General features: G+C 39.1%; 2 protein-coding genes across 5 annotated transcripts in view; both read right to left on the bottom strand.

Moving 5' to 3' along the window:
- LOC129247173 (non-lysosomal glucosylceramidase) overlaps positions 1 to 1,429 on the bottom strand; it is a 75,941-nt gene extending 74,512 nt beyond the window's left edge. For all 4 annotated transcript variants that reach the window (XM_054886161.1, XM_054886162.1, XM_054886163.1 and 1 more), the window contains exon 1: positions 831 to 1,429. In XM_054886161.1, the coding sequence (XP_054742136.1) occupies positions 831 to 1,018 (188 nt within the window). In that variant the 5' untranslated portion in view covers positions 1,019 to 1,429. The remainder of the gene's footprint in view (positions 1 to 830) is intronic.
- Positions 1,430 to 7,801: 6,372 nt separating this feature from the next.
- Positions 7,802 to 19,670, bottom strand: part of LOC129247400 (laminin subunit alpha-1) — a 34,258-nt gene continuing 22,389 nt past the window's right edge. The window contains exons 12-15 of the mRNA XM_054886519.1: positions 12,523 to 13,141; positions 9,055 to 9,188; positions 8,748 to 8,979; positions 7,802 to 8,620 (exon numbers count right to left, since the gene is read on the bottom strand). Coding sequence (XP_054742494.1) covers positions 8,466 to 8,620; positions 8,748 to 8,979; positions 9,055 to 9,188; positions 12,523 to 13,141 — 1,140 coding nt within the window. The 3' untranslated portion in view covers positions 7,802 to 8,465. The remainder of the gene's footprint in view (positions 8,621 to 8,747; positions 8,980 to 9,054; positions 9,189 to 12,522; positions 13,142 to 19,670) is intronic.

Below are 19,670 nucleotides of genomic sequence, written 5' to 3'. Positions count from 1 at the left end.
TAGCAAAAAACACATTTGCCGCTCTGCCAACTACCAAACCGCCAAAGTAACGAAATTTGTGTGAGTATCCCTGCTGCCAAATCATTAAGGATACCTGCTATTGAATATAGCTTTTTCTCACAAAACTATCAATTTGATTTCGTTAAGATAGAAAATGTCCAACCACGCACTGCTAAATAGATGGTAAGTTTACGGCAAAACACAACAAAAATGTGACTATTAGTGCAATTTGCAGATGTGCATTGGAGAAAGGTGACTTCAAAGGGGTCATTATTTAAAAAAAAAAACACCAATGAAGAGGGAAAATTCTGTTATTTACTTAGTATTACTTATTTACTTATTCTTGAAACTACCTTGAACATATTCAAATGGGAAACCTTAACTTTCCCCATAATCTTTATACAGAGTTCAAGTTGTTTTTGTACGAACAGTAAAAATGTCCACAAAATCTTAAAGCAATACTGCTGAAATTACAGTCTTAAAACGTATCTACCCCAGGCTGTTCAATTGTCACTGACATGGGAAAGTTCATAGTTCAGGCACAAATGTATGACTGTTAAAGGTGGCAAAATAAGGGGTCAACAAAGCTTTAGTAGAGTGAAAGGTATGAACAATCAAACAGATGGGAGGTAGCCCACGCTATAATAACATGCAGAGATAAAGTTGATAAAGAAAAATACACCGTACACTCTTGGTTATTAGCTGCTTAAGTGTCATTTAGGTTCATCAACATAAATCAATTTTAAAATGTTCTCTCTACTAACGCACACTGATACTATTTTTTTTTTTTTGTTTTTATCAAATACACACTGCTGGCATCTTGTAATTACCTGCACGCCAATGGTAAGAGCGGCAATGTTTGCTTCAGCGAGGGTCGTAGATTCTGATTACGTTTCTCTGGCCAAACATGATCAAATTTCAGCTTGAGTCCATAGCGTGGAATGGCGGTGATTTCGTTTTGCTGCAATGCCTCGTAATTTGCACTCACAGAATCCAAATTTGACTGCTGGCTGGCCATTGCTGATTCTGATTCTTAACTAACGTGGGAAAGCTTACAAAATGCAGTGAGCTTCTTCAGAGCCGGCTAAAATGTGATTAGCACTAATTGAAACACCAGAAATTAAACCAATTGTAGCACAGAATAATTTGTTGCGCAAACACACACACGCACTTTTCTCACGATCGAACTTGTTAAAGCTAAAATCAATTCATCCAATTCCACTTTCGCGTTCACGCCTCCCTATTTTCAATTCACATTTAATTGATGCACTTTAAAAATATTAATATTTGTTAAACATTGCAATTAGTGATTGCTTAATTATGGATTTACTATTGAGTAATTGTTGCTTCACTACTTTTGGGGCCAAGCTAATTTCTTTAAGAAAAAAACGCACGCACTTTCTGCAACTATAATCAACTGCGTTCGCTCAATTCCACGAAAGAACTAAAATGGCTTTAAAATTCCGTTGCTTTTTAAGAGTGTGAAAGAGCGCCAAGCAACAAAAAGTCATATGGCAGCGGCGTGTTTGTTTTGAATTGACGTGGAGCTAATTGGGGAAATAGAGAGAAAAAGAGAATAAACATGCGTGCGTGTGTGTGTGCATAGGAGGCGAACAGCTGTTTGCAGAGTTGCCACAGCGTTTGTAGCAAGTTGAGGGCTTTTTAATTAAATAGAATTCGTTGCAATTAAATGAAATATAAGAAATAGAATGAAATAAAATCAAACCTAGTCAAATAATACGTAATAAAATCAATTAAAATGAAATACAGTAATAAAAAAATTAAGTAGATAAGAATTAAATAACTAAATTAACAAGAAAAGTAATTAAACTCTCCTGAGTAATTTAATTTGACTGCTTTAAAAAAAAAAGTTTCATTATCAGGTCAGCCCATAAGTTCGTGCGTTTTTTAAAGGTGGTTTTAAAATTAATAAAAAAGATGTTTGAAGTATTTATTAATCAATAATATTTTCCCCATCATTATTTACAATGTCTTCCCAACGTTTAGGCAAATTTGTAAATCCCTGCTCCTTGTTTCTCCTTGGAGCCAAAATACGTTTCGATAACCCTTTTTATAGCTTCTTTTGAGGAGTAGTTTTTGTTACTCATATGGGAATGAAGTCCACGGAAAAGGTGATAATCACAAGGTGCAATATCCGGAGAGTATGGTGGATGCGGCATTAGCCCCCATCCGAGCTCGTTCAGCTTGCCTAATGTTTGCCTTGCGGTATGAGGTCTTGGGTTGTCGTGGGGAAACTCAACTTTACGTCTATTCACTAAAGAAAGTCGATACGGTCGATTTAAGTGTCTCATTCAGGTTTGATAGCTGATGGGAATAATAATCAGTAGTTATCGTCTGGTTTGGTTCCAGAAGTTCATAATAAACAATACCGGCCATATCCCATCAAATAGACAGGAGAATCTTCTTGGGGTGAAGGCCATCTCTAGGGTTCGGTTCTGGTGTTTCAACTTTATCTAACCATTGGCGTTTGAGAACTGGATTATTGTAAAGGACCCATTTTTCATCACCAGTACGAACTTTCATTTTCAGCATCAGAGAACACATATTCACTCTCTGCTGAAGGTTGGCGACGGAAAGTCTATGCGGAACCCATTTTTCCAGCTTTGAAAGCTTTCCCAACTGAACGAGGTGCCTGTGAACTGTTCCATGCGATAAATTTAACCTCCGAGAATATCATATCGACTGCCAAATTTGGCTCAGCTTCCACGAGTTCGAGCAAGGCGTCGGAGTTAAAGACTTCAGGACGACCAGCGCGCGGGGCATCCTCCACGTCGCAGTTACCACTTCAGAATTTTGAAAACCACTTTTGTGCAGCCCTTACACTCACGGTATCCTCTCCGTGAACAGTGTTTATTTCTGCAGCAGCAGTTGTTGCATTTTTACCACTTTTATAAAAAAAAAATTACAAAATATGCGCGATCGAAAATTCCATTTTATTTTTTAACAACACGTGCTTCTATCCGCGATTAAAATCACTTGTTGAATGCACACAACATCAAAAAAAATATAAAATATCTCTTCCAAAAATGACTTGGGCGCTTGCAGAAATTGCGCACACTGGTTTATTTTTGCCAAATGGCAATCGGCTGCTAGTCCTTGACGCTCAGCCCACAACTCCAGCAATTGCAGGCGCTCGGACATTACTTTGCCCCATTCTGCCGTGCATATGTGAGAGTTAGCCACAATCGTATTAAAGCAAATTACATTAATGTAATGGAATAGTTGGCTGAATAGTTGGATGGTTAGCGCTGCATTTACGCGACAACGACGCAGCAATGCCATTGCCGAATATTCCGCGAATAATTTTTTGTATGCAAAAATCGTACAAAAGTGAAATTATGGGTAAAATACGCACGAACTTATGGACTGACCTGATAGATAGTATAATAAAAATAAAAACGAATCAAGCCAAATAATATGTAATAAAAATTAAAATAAAATAAAATAAAATAAAATAAAATAAAATAAAATAAAATAAAATAATATTAAATTAAGAAAAGTAATTCAACCCACCTGAGCAATTAAAACGCTTTTATTAAAAAAAACTGCATTATTTAAATAAATATTTTTTATTTGTTCAATTTTATGACATGCATACACATTTAACACTAATATTTAAGCTATGATTTTCTGCGCTTAAGCTAATTATGTGCAACTAAAACTAATTTTTCTAAACAAATATTTCAACATTTTTGCTTTCAAATGAAGTTTAATGAACATTTATGGTAGATTTTGTAAATTTTAAAAAGTTTATTAATTACTTTGAAATTTCTATAAAACTAAGTAAATGTATGTAATGCTGCCTGTGCTACTATTTTAAGGGTTTATTTACAATGGTTTATGGATATTTATGAACTGTACAATGTATTTGGAGAAATGTTAAACTCAGACAAATAATTAAAGACAAAATGTCGTAAATAAATTATACATCTAAATTTATGAATACCTTCTTAGGAGTACTTAGCATACGCAGAGCTTGCAATGAGCCCATCCTTAGCAGTTTGTGTGGAGTTTTCATTAGCAGTGATTAAATATTTCGTTACGAGCTCAAAAATTATGCTTGAATAAATTATAATAAAAAATATTTAAAACTAAATTTACGAACACAAGTGCACTATTGGCGTATCAATATTTTTAAACACAATAATTATAAAATAAAATAATTAACTAAAGCCTCTTCTTCGATAAAACAAAGTTGAAAAAGTAAAAAAAAAAATAAATATTATAAAGGGTGTTTTTTTAGAGGTTAGGTTTTCAAGATGAAATAAAACGTATATAATTTAATGTTATGGCCAAGAATTTAGCTTTATTATAAAGATAAGGGTTTGCCATTATGTTTTAAAAATGATTTCGGGCAAGTGGCCGCCGCGGCTGGCTCGAATAAATTCCAGCCGAGAGGCCCAATTTTCGACCACTTTTTGCAGCAATTGGGGCCGTATGTCAGCAATAACGCGCCGAATATTCTCTTCCAAGACGTCAATCGTCTCGGGCTTATCTGCGTAGACAAGCGACTTCACATAGCCCCACAAGAAATAGTCCAGCGGTGTTATATCGCACGATCTTGGAGGCCACGCCACAGGTCCACGGCGCGAGATAATGCGCTCAAGAAAAGTTTCCTTCAATAAATCGATTGTTGCGTTGGCTGTATGGCATGTAGCGCCGTCTTGTTGGAACCAAAGGTCGTCCACATCAACATCGTCCAATTCAGGCACGAAAAAGTCATTAATCATGGCTCTATAGCGCTCTCCATTGACTGTAACATTATGGCCGGCTTCATTTTTAAAGAAATATGGACCAATGATTCCCTCTGCCCATAGAGCACACCAAACAGTGACTTTTTGAGGATGTAACGGCGTCTCAGCAATGGCTTGTGGATTATGTTCACTCCAAATGCGACAATTCTGCTTATTGACATACCCATTCAACCAAAAGTGAGCTTCATCGCTGAACAAAATTTTCGTGTGATTCGTCGCGCGAACCGAACCATTATTTTCGTAATAAATTTGCACGATTTGCAAACGTTGTTCAGGTGTAAGTCTATTCATTATGAAATGGCAAACCAAACTGAGCATAAATCAAGTGACAGCTGTCAAAAAGACCATCTACGAAAAAAGTGTGCCAACTTGAAAACCTAACCTCTAAAAAAAACACCCTTTATTATGCGTAATGAAACAAAAAAATATAGTAATAATGTTAAAGAAAATTGTGTATACATATATGCGTTATATAAGTATGTAGGCTGCAGTAAATCGAATATGCCAAGGACCAGTACCTAACTAGTTCCTTAGAGGACCGCGCTGGTCATCGCTCTACAGCCATACAATGTTTTCAAATGCCTATTTATTTTATCAAGTGGCAGTGGTGGCTTTTTGCAGTTCCGAACTGGTTTCGTTTTGAAATCGTTACAATAAATGTTTTAGCAACATTTAGGGTTGGTGCGTGACTACCATTCGGGAATGCATAGGTTTGATTATCCGTGCATGAAACACCAAAATGATAGAAAGTTTTTTCTAATAGCGGTCGCCTATCAGCAGGGGCGTCCAGAGTTGGGTTAAAACTGTATAGGTCTCTCCATTTGTGGAACAACATCAAGACCCACACCACAAGTAGGAGAAGGAACTCGGTCAAATACTCAAAAAGGATGTGAGCGCCAATTATATATTGGGTTGGAGGAAAAGTAATGTCGTATTTTGTCAAATGAGCGCGACATTTAAACATACATATCTTGCGTTGTACTTATTGCATCGGGTCACACTAAACGGCGTTTTGAAGACGACAATCTGTACTACAAGTGTCTCTTTGACAGTGTTGTGATCGTACGTTTCAGTCTTAAGTTATAGCGCCTCAAAGATGGAGTCCACCAAGCAAGAAATTCGTCATATTTTACGTTTTTACTACCTTACTCGTAGAGGTAAAAATGCAACGAAGGCGGCGGCAAAAATTTGTGAAGTTTATGGACCTGATACTGTAACGATTCGCACAGCACAGCGTTGGTTTGATCGATTTCGTTCTGGGGAGTAGATGTCGAAGATGCACCCCGTACTGGTAGGCCAATCGTCGTAGAGACTGATAAAATCGTTGAAATTTTCCAAAGAGACCGGCATGTGAGCATTCGCTCGATTAGTCAGGAACTGGGTGTAGACCACAAAACCGTTTGGAACCATTTCCAGAAGATTGGATTCCAAAAAAAGCTGGATGTTTGGGTGCCACACGTGTTGACGCATAGAAATCTCTTGGACCGAATCAACGCTTGCGATTCTCTGCTAAAACGCAACGAACTTGACCCATTGTTGAAGCGGATGGTGACTGGCAATGAAAAGTGGATCACGTACGACAACGCCAAACGAAAAAGATCGTGGTCGTGAAGCGGTGAGCCGGCCCAAACCATCGCTAAGCCCGAATTGACCGCCAGGAAGGTTTTGCTGTGTGTTTGGTGGGATTGGAAGGGAATTATCCACTATGAGCTGCTAAACTATGGCCAGACCCTTAATTCGGTCCTCTACTGTGAGCAACTTGACCGTTTGAAGCAGGCGATTAGACAGAAGCGGCCAGAATTGGTCAATAGAAATGGTGTTGTGTTCCACCAGGACAACGCTCGTCCTCACACATCTTTGATGACCCGCCAGAAGCTACGGGAACTCGGATGGGATGTCCTATCGCACGCACCATATAGTCCGGACTTGGCACCAAGTGACTATCATCTCTTCCGGTCCATGCAAAACGCCCTTGGTGATACCAAGTTGGCCTCAAAAGAGGCTTGCGAAAACTGGTTGTCTGAGTTTTTTGCGAATAAGGAAGGGGGTTTTATAAAGAGGGGATAATGAAGTTGCCTTCTAAATGGCAACAAGTTTGCGAACAAAACGGATCATATTTGAATTGAATCGCATAATTCTAAGTACGTTAAATAAAGCGTCGAATTTCGGTCACAAATACGACATTTCTTTTTCCCCAACCCAATATGTATAGGTATTAACATAACTTCTCACTTAGTATTATACATTTGTTATATTATATTTTCTCAACAACAAATACATCTCATTTTACTCTATAATTCAGGAAGATGTTAAAGCCACACAAGTGATATTTAATGCATTTGGAAGTAATATAATTGCGTGAGAAAGTAAGTTTCATATCATGGGGGCGCAGCACCGAGCATCAACTGTTCCACTTTGTATTCATTTTTCACCAGTTCGGAGTTGCAGGCCAAATGTATGTAATGCTTTTGTAGCCTGTTCCAACTCTTTACTGCAGGGTAGTATAGACAAGATTTTACAATACATTCACATAAAAAATGCAAACCTAAATAATGCTGCCTAAAAGTATGCTTATACGAGTATTTTATTACTATTAGTTAAATTACACTTAACTTTTTGTATGCATTAAAATGCAGTCACTGGTTCGTTCGTACGCGCACACATACATATAGTGTATATATTTATGATAGGCATGTTTAAACTAATTTTACTTAATTTAATGCATTAAATACAAAAATACAAATATGCAGATTTCTGTAGTGGAAATTCTAAGTATTGGCAATGATTGAAAATATAAACTTTTGTAGTCGTTTTAAATAAGAGACGCATACATACCGTACGATATGTATCATATCATATGTACATATGTATGTATGTATGCAGAAATCGAGTCGTAGTCGAAGATTTGTTTTTTCACGCAAATAACCTACTTTTTGGAATATTTTTAAAACTTAGATTTTATTTAGCTTTAAAATATTCCCCAGGCGTTATACACTCTGATTAAAATTCGTTTTGCTATTTTCCTGTTTTTCTTATATTTATACAAAAAATTTCCATAGCGTGTTCGTAAGCGTAAATGCATTATGGCAGTGTCGTTCATATTTTATCGACATTCAATAAAATATATATGTATGTATGTTTGTATTTATATATAAATCGTCTAACATTAAGATTTACTCCTAGCGCTTTAGCCGCTTTGCAACGCTAAATTAAAATATTGATCACAATAAATAGCAGCTGGTCATAGTACAGTGTCGAGCCTGCAGTATAGCGCACGTTCTTCAGTTAAGCTGTTTGATTTTGGTACACACACATGAATACTAATTCCCATTTGATCCACAACAAATAATGCTCTCTACTGCCCCCCTTTACGCGGTGATGTTATTAACTACATCTATTTTGTACTAATTTGAGCTGATTACTGTTGTTGTAAATTAAAAACAAAACAAACTTCCCCAATTTTTGTAGAAATGCCACGTTGACAAATACGTTACTCCGTTACTAGACGCTCGCGCTCACGCGCCCATACAAAAACATCAAAGAAGATCACAACATAGCTCAGCTTGGCGCTCGTCCCCCTACATGCCGCCATTTTGCAACGGTTTGAACATTCATGGAGAATATTTGATATTAGCTGCAGTGAAACTATTTATACGCCAGCATACACACGCACATCTACATTTGCAATGTTCAATTCTCCGCTCCTGTCAGCAGGCATTCACTCAGCAATACATTATGTAACTCATCCATATCGATCCAATCGCGTCGCTCCTGTCGTATCGACACATTGCGTATGCAGCCTTTGAAATTCTCGCGCGTCAGCAGCGTGCCGGTGGGCGCGATTTCTATAATAAAATAAACATACACAAATACACATTACAATATTTGCTTTTTTTTAATTTTACTCCTTTCTATGTATTCTCAGCATGAGCATGCTCTCTCTCTCTCTCTCTTTCTTTAAGTTTCCATTACCTGGTATGCCGCCTATATAGAGCGCCGACTTTGTTTGTACTCGGCTATTGTTGCGTTGCTGTGTTGATCTCGCCTTTGTGGTCGCCATCTGATCGATGCGCAATGTGATGTGTTCGTAATCGTAGAGCGCCGATATGTTATGCCATTTATTGTCGCACAAAGCATATTTGCTGGGTAGTTGTGATTGTACGCGGAAGGGCATGCCATCACCCAGATCGGTAGAGAAGATAATCTGTGTATAAGGAATGAATATAAATAAGGTAAAAATTACAACAAAAAAAATTAAATTAAATAAAATACCACTTACATTGCCATTGTTGAGTTCTAGTGATAACGCTGGAAAACCTGATGGTTCAGAGATGCTCAGTAGTACACCGAATAGTTCCGACGTGCGAAAATCCAGCTCGAATTCCAAGTATTTGCCAACATGGAAGTTGCGTTCTGCAATAAACGAGGTTTAGTTAAGCTTAGCAATACAAAACAAAAAAAAAAAAAAAAAATAACGCAAAGAACTAATTAAGGATCATAAAATAATTTTGCTCGATATTGCTGTGAAATTCTTCTAGATGGGACAGCTCGTAACCGTATACATCTTCTTCTGGATTGGCGCGATAACTGCTTACGCGATTTTTGCCTAGTGTAAGCCGGCCAGCCGTTTCTTTCGCGTGCTAACCGACGCCAGTAGTTAGACCCCTCAAGTGAAGCCAAATCCTGTTCCACCTTATCTTTCTAACGCAGCGGAGGTCTTCCTCTTCATCTGCTACTACCAGCTGGTATCGCAACGAAAACTGTCAGAGCAGGAGCGTTTCTTTCCATTCGGACGACATAACCCAATGTAGCTGCTGGAAGAATACGAGTACCAGATCCCTTTAGTATAGTAATATGCTCCTTCTGTTGTATTCGTGACAGTTTTTACATTCAATCATGAAGGACGTAGCACGAAAACGCTCCATACGCCCAACCTTATCCACTTGTAACAAACAACACCCCCCAAAAGTAATAGTTTGGGCCGATGTAACCGCAGATGGGCGCTCTCAAATCGTTCTCATCGAGCCTGGCGTCAAGGTAATAGGTATTAGAAAAGTATTATGGATGTTGCTTTAAAGACAAATATTTCGGTGCAGACCATGTACGTTCCAATAGGACTCGGCAGCGATTCACAAAGCTCGAGTGAACCAAGAATGGCTCGAAACAACGTTCCGAACTTCACAACGTCCACACAATGGCTCTCAAATTCACCAGACGCGAATCCGATGGATTATTCTCTTTGGGTCATTTTGGAGCGCAAGGTCCGAACTAAAGTCTCGAGGTGCTGAAAATGGTCATTGTCCGCGAGTGGGTCAAACTACTTGCAAATCACATTCGGGCAGCTTGCTGTTCGTTTCTGGACCGTCTCAAGGGCATAGTTAAGGTAAAAGGTAGTCGAATCGGGCAAAAGTAAATTGACTCTTAGTTTTGTATTATTTTCACACATTTTTTACTTGGAATTGAATGAAAGTATTTTTCCAAACTACATTTATTGCCTTTTTAATTGGATATATTGTACTTCGAGTGCCAGACCCAGTAGGGTGCCGTTTTGATACCATAATGTCGACCACTGTCTGCGAAAAATTTCAAAACTTAAAGGAAGATAAACCATCTACAGCCGTCCAGTGCTGCTGATGTAGTGGAGGTGAGAAACGGAATCAGGCTATCCCCGAAAGGCACACTAAGGAACCTCAAGCGCCTAGCCGCCACAGCCGGGCATTTGCAAAGAAAGCCTCTTCTCTGTCGGTGACCACCGCTAAGAGTTGGTAAATTGAATGGCGTGGCATTCCCAGCATCTTAACACGCTGAGTGCCATGTGAGTCCAGGTTGGTCTTACAGTGCGAAGGGACTTTCAGGCCTCGTGGTGACACTTGGTCTCACGGTATAATGTGTGAGATTTCGGTTTGTGCTGATGCAGCTGCTTCATAGAGGCTATTAGTAGTAGTGTATTCACGCCATACTAGAGCCATTGCATTGTTTATGCTGCTTGGCCTATGGGTATGAGACCAATGTGGCATCATATGGGCTATTCAAAAATTCAAATATTCTATTGTATTATGTAAAAAAAATCGTGGCCGGACGAACCCCATTTTTTTGTTGTATGGTGGCACTCAACGTGTTAAGTGTCCTGCTTCTGTCTTACTGAGGCCAACGTGTTTTTGAGATAGCACACAATAAGATAGAACTCCATCAGTCTTGTGCTTTTTTAAGAAAGAAATTATGCAGTTTCCCTTCAATTGTCGGAGATGGGGGACAACCTAGACTGCTTCCGTCAACCTTTTCCTGGCAAGCTCACCGGCAATTTTATTTTCCTATGCCCCGGAACGCAGACAAGAGGAGTTTTTCTTGCACATTCGAAGCGTTTGATTTTCTCCTTACAGGAGTTCAACAGAAGAGAGCCTCAACATGGCGTCGTATCGGTCTATTTGAGTGTATTTTATAAATTTTTTAAAATAGTGTGGTTTCAAAGGTCCATTGACAGCTCTTGATCGATGCAATTTTTTAATCAGTATCCACTAGACTTTTCCGAAGCGCTTCAAGTACCGAATCCACATAGCTCCAACACTTTAGACCTTGCAAGTTTAACTAAATATTTTTTTATACATGAAAACTGATTTAAGAGGGAATGAGTTGTACTCTGAATATAATATATCCCAAAATAATATCAAAAATCGTGCCTTATTCACTTTTAAGCCGGAATGTATCTAAACGACGTGTTGAGGCTATTCTGACATCAGAGGCGGATTTAGCAAGCCACGAACACTCAGAAATTCGTAATCTGTTTTTTGGTTCTTGGTTCAATCACATTTTGTTGGCCTTTGTAGCTGTAGAGTAGATATCGAGACGTCCCTCTTCAACTTGAAGACCAATTGTGCCATTTTTCCTTGACAATATTTCGTCTGAAGTCAATGCTCTTATGATGTCTAAGAGAACATGAGGATGTAGTAAAAATATTTGCGTTTTCCTTGGTTGTTCTAAGCCAAGATGCTTGCATCACCTTCTCGAGATGGCTTGGTATTCGAGGAGTTGGAGCATTGACGTCATTGGAGCCGAGACACAAATCCCTCATATTTCGTTATATCCTAAATTGGCTCTTAAAGCTACACCCTGTTTGGTTGTTTGACCGAGCTCCTCCTCCTATTTGTGGTGTGCGTCTTGATGTTGCTCCACAAATGGAGGGACCTACAGTTTCAAGCCGACTCCGAACAGCAGATATTTTTATGAGGAGCTTTTTCATGGCAGAAATGCACTCGGAGGTTTGCCATTGTCTGCCGACGGGTGACCGCTATTAGAAAAACTTTTTCTTAATTGTGGTGTTTCACCGAGATTCGAACCTACGTTCTCTCTGTGAATTCCGAATGGCAGTCACGCACCAACCAATTCGGCTACGGCGGCCGCTAGGAGCTTCTGAGAATGGTAAAATTTGTCATGTTTAGACTGGGCTTCGATGGTGTCTGCATTCATTAACGTCAAACAATAACCTTTCGGTAACTGCACAGCAGCTTCGAATAGAAAATTAACGTTTCGTTTTTTTTTGAAGATAAGTTCATGCATTGCGTTTTATATTTGTATAGGCAGGTCGGTGAAATTACGTACTTACCTCATCCCCTGCTAGAGAGCCTTACCGTTGCTCAAAGTCTAATGGGATCTTCCCTATTTTCACAATTTATCTTAGTTATCTTGTTATCTTAGCCTACTTTACTACAACTACGAATTAGAATTTTAACAAATTTACACAAACACTTACTATATATCGCATAAGCATCACCGGGGAAGTACGACCCCTTCTCCACTTTCGGAAAACACTGTCCAACATGCTGGTGCTTGCCCGGCCGCGCCAGGTCCTGCGTGCTATTATTGATGGTCATGCGGCGCAGACAACCCTTGAATGCCTCCAATCGTTGCAACAACTCCGATGGTAGCTTCGGCACCTTCTCGGACAAACCACCAACGTACAGCAAATTCGTAGCGGCAATCTTCTTAGGCACCTTCATTTGTGCTGATGTCTTCTGATCCGTTTGGCCAATCTCCACGGACATGGTAACTTTGCGTTCCTGACACAAAATCGTCACATGATGCCATTCGCCATCGTCCAATTTCGCAGTCAATTTCAATTCTTCACGTCGACGCCCACGCACAATCAGTAAGAGCTGACCGTTTTTGAGTAGGAGCGCAACATAGTGTTTGTGCTTCTCCTTAGTGCCCGGTGCTAGGAAGATTAAACCGTTGGGGTAGAAGGAACGAAAATCGAAAGATATGTAGAAATTGCGTTGCCAGAAATTGCGTTGCGGCACTTGAAGTTGGGCGTAACTGTGTGAAACATCGCCAAATTTGAAAGCGCTCGGCTCGTATGAATAGCTGCCGACCTAAGTGGGGTTGGCGCGCAAGAGAAAAGGGGATGAGATACGAATGATGTTTTGTAGTATATTATGTTGGTGGATACTTAGCGGGTGAAGAGGAGTAGGAGCGTAAGATTTGGGTTTATTTTTTGCAATTGCACTAAATTTTTTTTTTTTTTTGGAAATGAGTTTACATTGTTTTTTTAAGGCAAGCGGCTTAATGTGTCGTGTAAGTAGAGCTTTCGTAAAAAAATATAGTTGAAAGGGTGCTGTTTTTGTATAAAGTAATTGAAGTTATTTACAAATTTTTAAAAGCCCACATTAGTTTCTAATTGAAGTTAGCCAGTTCCCAGTTTTGGATTTCATAATTTTTTCTCTGATTGGTGTTGTGTTTTTTTGGTTCTTTTTTTTTGTTTTTTGTTGTTTTTTATTTGTTTTTTGTTGTTTTTTGTTGTTTTTTGTTTGATTTTCTTTTTTTTTTTTGTTTTTGTACAATCGCACCTTTACGCATCGCGCTTTTTTGTTAGTTTGAGCTTTTGCTTGGCGTGAAAGCGTTTTGTTTTTGTTGGTTTAATTGGTTAGTTGTTAGCGAAAAATTTTGTGAAGCCGAACTTAGTGAATGTTTGTTAGTTTCCAACAAATAAAAAACCTTTTTGATGATTGTTTTTGTTAAAAATAATGCTTTATTTAAATTATGAAAATTATGAAAATTTTTATTGAAAGTTGTTTTGCTTTCTTTTCATTACAAAAACAAGTTAAATACAATTTCTTCGAGTAGTTAAGAGAGGCAAAATGAAGTAAAAATGATTTTGCTTTATAGATATAAAATAAATGTAAAATTATAAAATTAATTAAATACAAAAGCTTAAACGAAACACAAAAAGGCAATGTGATGAAGGTGAAATATGTACAGGGTGGGCCAAATAAGACCTACTAAAGTTAAGCACAAATAACTTTTTTATTTTTTGACACATTTTTATTTATTTATTTAATATATGGAAAAAACAATAAATTATTATTTTACAAAAAAAAGGAGCACTAGCTGCCAGGGCTTACGGCTCTTTGACATATTTATTTTTCTCTTTTTGTAGGTTATAATTTAATTGTTGGAAATTTATTATGGAACCCTACAGTACAACACAACGAGTTACCATTATCGATTTTTTCTATTCTTGTCAACGATCAATTATTTTAAAGCAGCGTAAATATCGGCAACATTTTAAGTCCAGATCAGCTCCCACAGCCTTCATGTCAACAAACAAAACTGTAGGTTGTGGGGCTCTGAAAATCCAAGGGCAACACACTAACATCAGTTGCAACCATCTACAGGGTTTGATTAAAAAGTAATGAGTCTTCCCGCGCGGAGCGTCTGCCAAGCGATCAACCGAATCGGCTGGTGGGGAAAAATGATCGTTGAACCTTCCCCTTCCACTAGAAACCGGTCCCAATTCGCTGGCAACAGCGGTGCAGTCAACATCGCTTTGCGGGTGAAAGCTGTTTTAAAAGTGTGTTAGGATTTTGCAGTGGCGAAAATGCAGCGACCGTTGGAGCAACGTTACTCGATCAAATTTTGTGTAAAGCTAAACAGTTTGTACCTCCAGGAAGCACTGTAAACGCGGCATTTTACAAAGAAGTGCTCCTTCGGCTGAAAAACCGCGTCGCCCGCGTTCGGCCCGACCTCGTCAACAATTGGACCCTTCATCACGACAATGCGCCGGCGCACACCGCCTTCCTCTGCACCTCTGCATTGGCCAAGATGGGGGTTCCGGTGCTTCCCCACCCTCCCTACAACCCAGACCTGTCCCCTCCGGACTTCTTCTTGTTCCCGCGCCTGAAAAGAAAGTTGAAGGGGAGGCGTTTCGACTCCATCGAGGCGACCCAAAAAACTGTGACAGCCGAATTGAACGCGACTCCGGCCGATGAGTTTAAAAAATGTTTCCTGCAGTGGAAGGACCGCTACCAGCGGTGTATTGACGCTCAAGGATTCTATTTTGAAGAATATTAGTTGTATAAGCCAAAAGGTTTAATAAAACTGCTTAAAAAAAATAAGGCTCATTACTTTTCAATCAAATCCTGTAAATGTACTGTTTGGTGCGGTGTTATGGCCACTAGATTTATCGGTCCATATTTCTTCGAAAATGAGGATGAAACGCGGAATCGATTTCAGGAGCTTCTTGGAGAACATTGATTGAAAATGGCTAATACTCCGGCCAATGGCGGAGTAGTGCCCTAATTTGTGGTTTCAACAAGACGGAGCAACTGCGCATACCGCTAGGTAAACTATGGACCTGCTGCGTGAAAGTTATGGCGAACGTCTGATTTCCAAAAATTCAGATTTCCCTAGGCCACCTCGTTCGCCAGATTTGACTGCGCTCGAATTCTTTTTATGGGGATATTTAAAAGACAAAGTGTATCTTAATAAACCAGAGACTATTAGACAGCTGATGCAAAATATTCGAGACGAAATAATGAGCCTTCAACCAGAAACATTATGTGGTGTAATGGAAAACGCGTTAAAAAGAGCCAATCTTTGTATCGAGAAAAATGGTGGACATTTGTCTGATGCAATATTTCATACATGGTTGGTTGGTTAGAGTGGTGATTCATCCAGAATCCAACTAGCGCTTCGGCACCATTTTGTTGCCACATCCTCGTTACCAACTTGTTTAACAGTTACTTACAGCAAGACTATATCCAGTCTGTGCGGCTTAGGAACCTTATTAGGCTGTTGACGTCTATGCCAGACAGTTGCTCGAGACTCTCGAACAGCGGTTTGCCGAGGGTTAACGTTCTGTCCTTCCATAGGGTAGCGCATTCACAGAGGAAATGGAAGATTGTTTTGCTTTTTCTGCGGTTGTTTACAACTCTGACAGTGTGTGTTGTGAGGGATGCCCGTTTTGGCGACGGCTTGTTCTCCGATAGATCAGAAGCCAGTTATGACTGCTGTTAGTCTATACGCGTCCCTTTGTAGTTGGGCCATAACGTCCTGCTAATTTTGCATTTCGTCTGGTCTCTCCATCTACAATCTGCGATTCGAAGGTATTTTAGGGAAATTGCAGTCTTGACTGCACCTAATGGTGTTAATACCGATTCTGCATGGACGTTATACATGGCAGATCCCCCTCTTGCCAGTTCATCGGCTTTTTCGTTACTTTCTATGTTCCGGTGTCCCGGGACCCAAATTAAGGTTACTTTACGGTTTTCAGTTAAGGTGGTATGGCTATTCCAACTGTGTGCCACCACTTTAGAGGTTATTGTAGCTGAACCCAGTGCCTGGATTGCAGCTTGGCTAAGCAAAAAAATAGCCATATTGCACTTAAAGGAGAAATCTGCGATTAGTAGCCTACAGGCTTCCCCAATTGCCAGTACCTCCGCCTGGAAGACACTGCTGGTATTAGGGAGGCGCACAGATTTTGCAATTCCAAGTCAATGAGAATATATACCAGCTCCAACACCACAATCCATTTTACTGCCATCTGTATAGACTGTGGTGTCGAAGTTGTTTAGAGAGAATCCCTTATTCCATTCTTCCTCATACATAATTTCCATAAAATATATTCAATGTATAAAAACAATTACACAAAATAAATGATCATTGCAAAAGTTATTTATGTTTAACATTAGTAGGTCTTATTTGGCCCACCCTGCATTTTTTTACGACTAATTTGTGACGACATGATGAGCTTTTCACGTAATTGATGAACTTTTAGTAAAAAAGTTTAGATGAGCTTAGAAAAAGCTGCATGAAAGAATCACTTAAATGCTAAATGAAGTGTTTAATAATGATAACCAGTATATACATAAATACATACATACATACATACATGTAGTGAACATTTCATTGCCTTCAGTTTTTTTTTGTTTTTGTTTTTTGTTAAATAGCAACACTTTTCCAGTTCATAGTATTATAAATATTTCTGAATAATGAAAGCATTTTTAGGTATTTACAAAATGTTTTTTTTAGGCGTAGAACCATAACCAAAAGTGTTTTTAAAGTGCCTTACAAAATTTAATAATTTTTACACACGAAAATTAGCAATAATTATATGATAATATGGCCATCGAATTTATATGAATTTAACAGCTTTATGAGCTCTAAATGCCAGTTATTAAAAAATGTAATGAATTGTCGTTGTTATTGGGGATCTGACTATGGATTTCTCTACATTCAACAACTAAAGTCCTATAAAATAAAAAAAGAAAATTCAATGATAATGTGTTTTTGATGATAAAAAGCATGCAGCTTTGAGTAATAAAAGTAATTAAAAAGAAATAATTAAAAACAAATAATTAAAATACCGCTCCCTCTATGATACTGTGGAACTAACACATGGACTAAAAAGTCCCGGGCCTAACACATATTTTGATGGAACGAGTTTTATTGCATTCACCTCTTTATCAGCTAGACTAACCTTAAAAAGACAGCTATTCAAATTTCATGATATTCTATTCATTAATTCGTGAGTAATTGCACTAAGAGTGACGCTACTTTTGTTATTTTTAAAACAATGGATCAAAAAGAATTTCGCGTTTTACTTTTACACTGCTTCTTGGTGGGGGAAAACACCGTTCAAGCAAAGCAATGGCTTGAAAAGAGTTATGGGGACTCCGCTCCATCAGAAACAACAATAAAGCGATGGTTTGCAGACTTCAAAGGTGGTCGCAGAGCCAGCAATGATGCGCAAAGCAGTGGACGTCCAAATGAAGCGGTCATAGGGCTACAGATGATGCGCAAAGCAGTGGTCGTCCAAATGAAGTATTAACACCAGAAAACATGAAAAAATCAACAAAATCGTTTTGAATGTTCGAAAAGTGAAGTTGCCTGAGTTAACTGACATCGTAAAGATATCAAAAGAATGCGTTGGCTTTATATTGCATGAGCATTTGACTATGAGAAAGCTCTGTTCAAAGTGGGTGCCGTGTTTGCTCACTGTTTTGTTTTATAAAGACAACGCAAAGTCAATCGAAAAATCCATATGGCAAATCTACATGAATTGCTCCCACATTCACCGTATTCGCCAGAATTGGCTCCCAGCGTAGATCTAAAAGTATAACGTTGTCAAAAAAGTCTTGCGGTATTTTTATTGAATTTTCAATTGTTCATAAAATTGGTTATAATAATGCGATTTAAGTCAAATATGCCCCGTTTTGTTCGATGACGAGTTCCCAACGAGATGCCAACTTCATAATGCCCCTCTTATAGAAGCTCGCTTCCCTATTGTCAAAAAACTTGGAGAGCCAATTTTCACAGGACTCTCTTGAGGACAACTTCCGACTACCAAGCTCGTTCGCCATGAACAGAAATAGGTGGTAATCACTTGGTGCGAGATCCGGACTATACGGTGGATGCAAAAGAACCTCCCATCCGAGCTCCCGGAGCTTCTGGCGCGTCACCAAAGATGTGTGTGGCCTGGCGTTGTCCTGATGGAAGACAATTCGGCCTCTGTTGATCAAAGATGGCCTCTTCTGCATGAGTGCTGCATTCAAACGGTCCAGTTGTTGGCAGTACAGGTCCGAATTGAGCGTTTGGCCATAGGGGAGCAGCTCATAGTGGATGATTCCCTGCCAATCCCACCAAACACACAGGAGAACCTTCCTGGCCGTCAATCCAGGCTTGGCCACCGTCTGGGCAGCTTCGCCGCTTTTCGACCACGACCGTTTGCGTTTCACGTTAACGTAAGTGACCCACTTTTCATCGCTAGTCACCATCCGCTTCAAAAACGGTTCGATTTTGTTGCGATTCAGAAGCGATTCGCATGCATCCATACGGGCAAACATGTTTTTTTGCGTCAAGTCGTGTGGCACCCATACATCGAGCTTCTTTTTGAATCCAAGCTTCTTCAAATGGTTTATAACGGTTTGATGACTCATGCCCAGCTCTTGGCCGATGCTACGGCTGCTACTATGCCGGTCTTTTTCGATCAATTCAGCGATTTTATCGAAATTTTCGACGACAGGCCTTCCGGACCGTGGCGCATCTTCGATCACCTCTGCACCAGAACGAAAACGTTGAAACCATCGTTGTGCGGTGGAAATGGAAACTGTATCGGGTCCATAAACTGCACAAATTTTATTGGCAGCATGAGATGCATTTTTGCCTTTATCGTAGTAGTACTGTAAAATATGCCGTATTTTCTCTTTATTTTGCTCCATGTTTGCGACGCTATAACTTACGAACGACTAAAAGCAAACAACAATTAATCAAACACGTGTTAGCACGTGAAAAGAGCTTTCCAAAAAGCTCTAGCGTGAACCGATGCGACGAATACAACTAGAACTACGCGCTTGCAAAGACAAGCTTGCGGAAATACCGCAAGACTTTTTTGCCAACCTTATATATTCGCCGGTAACAAATTTCGTTCAAATGAAGAGGCCACCGCTGAAACTACTTTGAGGCAAAAAATAAATTCTTTTACAAAAGTGGTATTGAAGTGTTAAAGCGGCGCTAGAATGATTGCGTTGTTCTTGACGGTAATCACTTTGATGAATTAATGAATGAATAAATAATTTTGAACAAAAAAAAAACTGTTTTCTTCGATAGACCTGGACTTTTCAG

Source organism: Anastrepha obliqua, chromosome 5, assembly GCF_027943255.1.
Source record: "Anastrepha obliqua isolate idAnaObli1 chromosome 5, idAnaObli1_1.0, whole genome shotgun sequence".
Classification (NCBI taxonomy): Eukaryota; Metazoa; Arthropoda; class Insecta; order Diptera; family Tephritidae; genus Anastrepha; species Anastrepha obliqua.
Note: the sequence above shows the minus strand (reverse complement) of the source record. Positions and strands in the feature narration are given on the sequence as shown.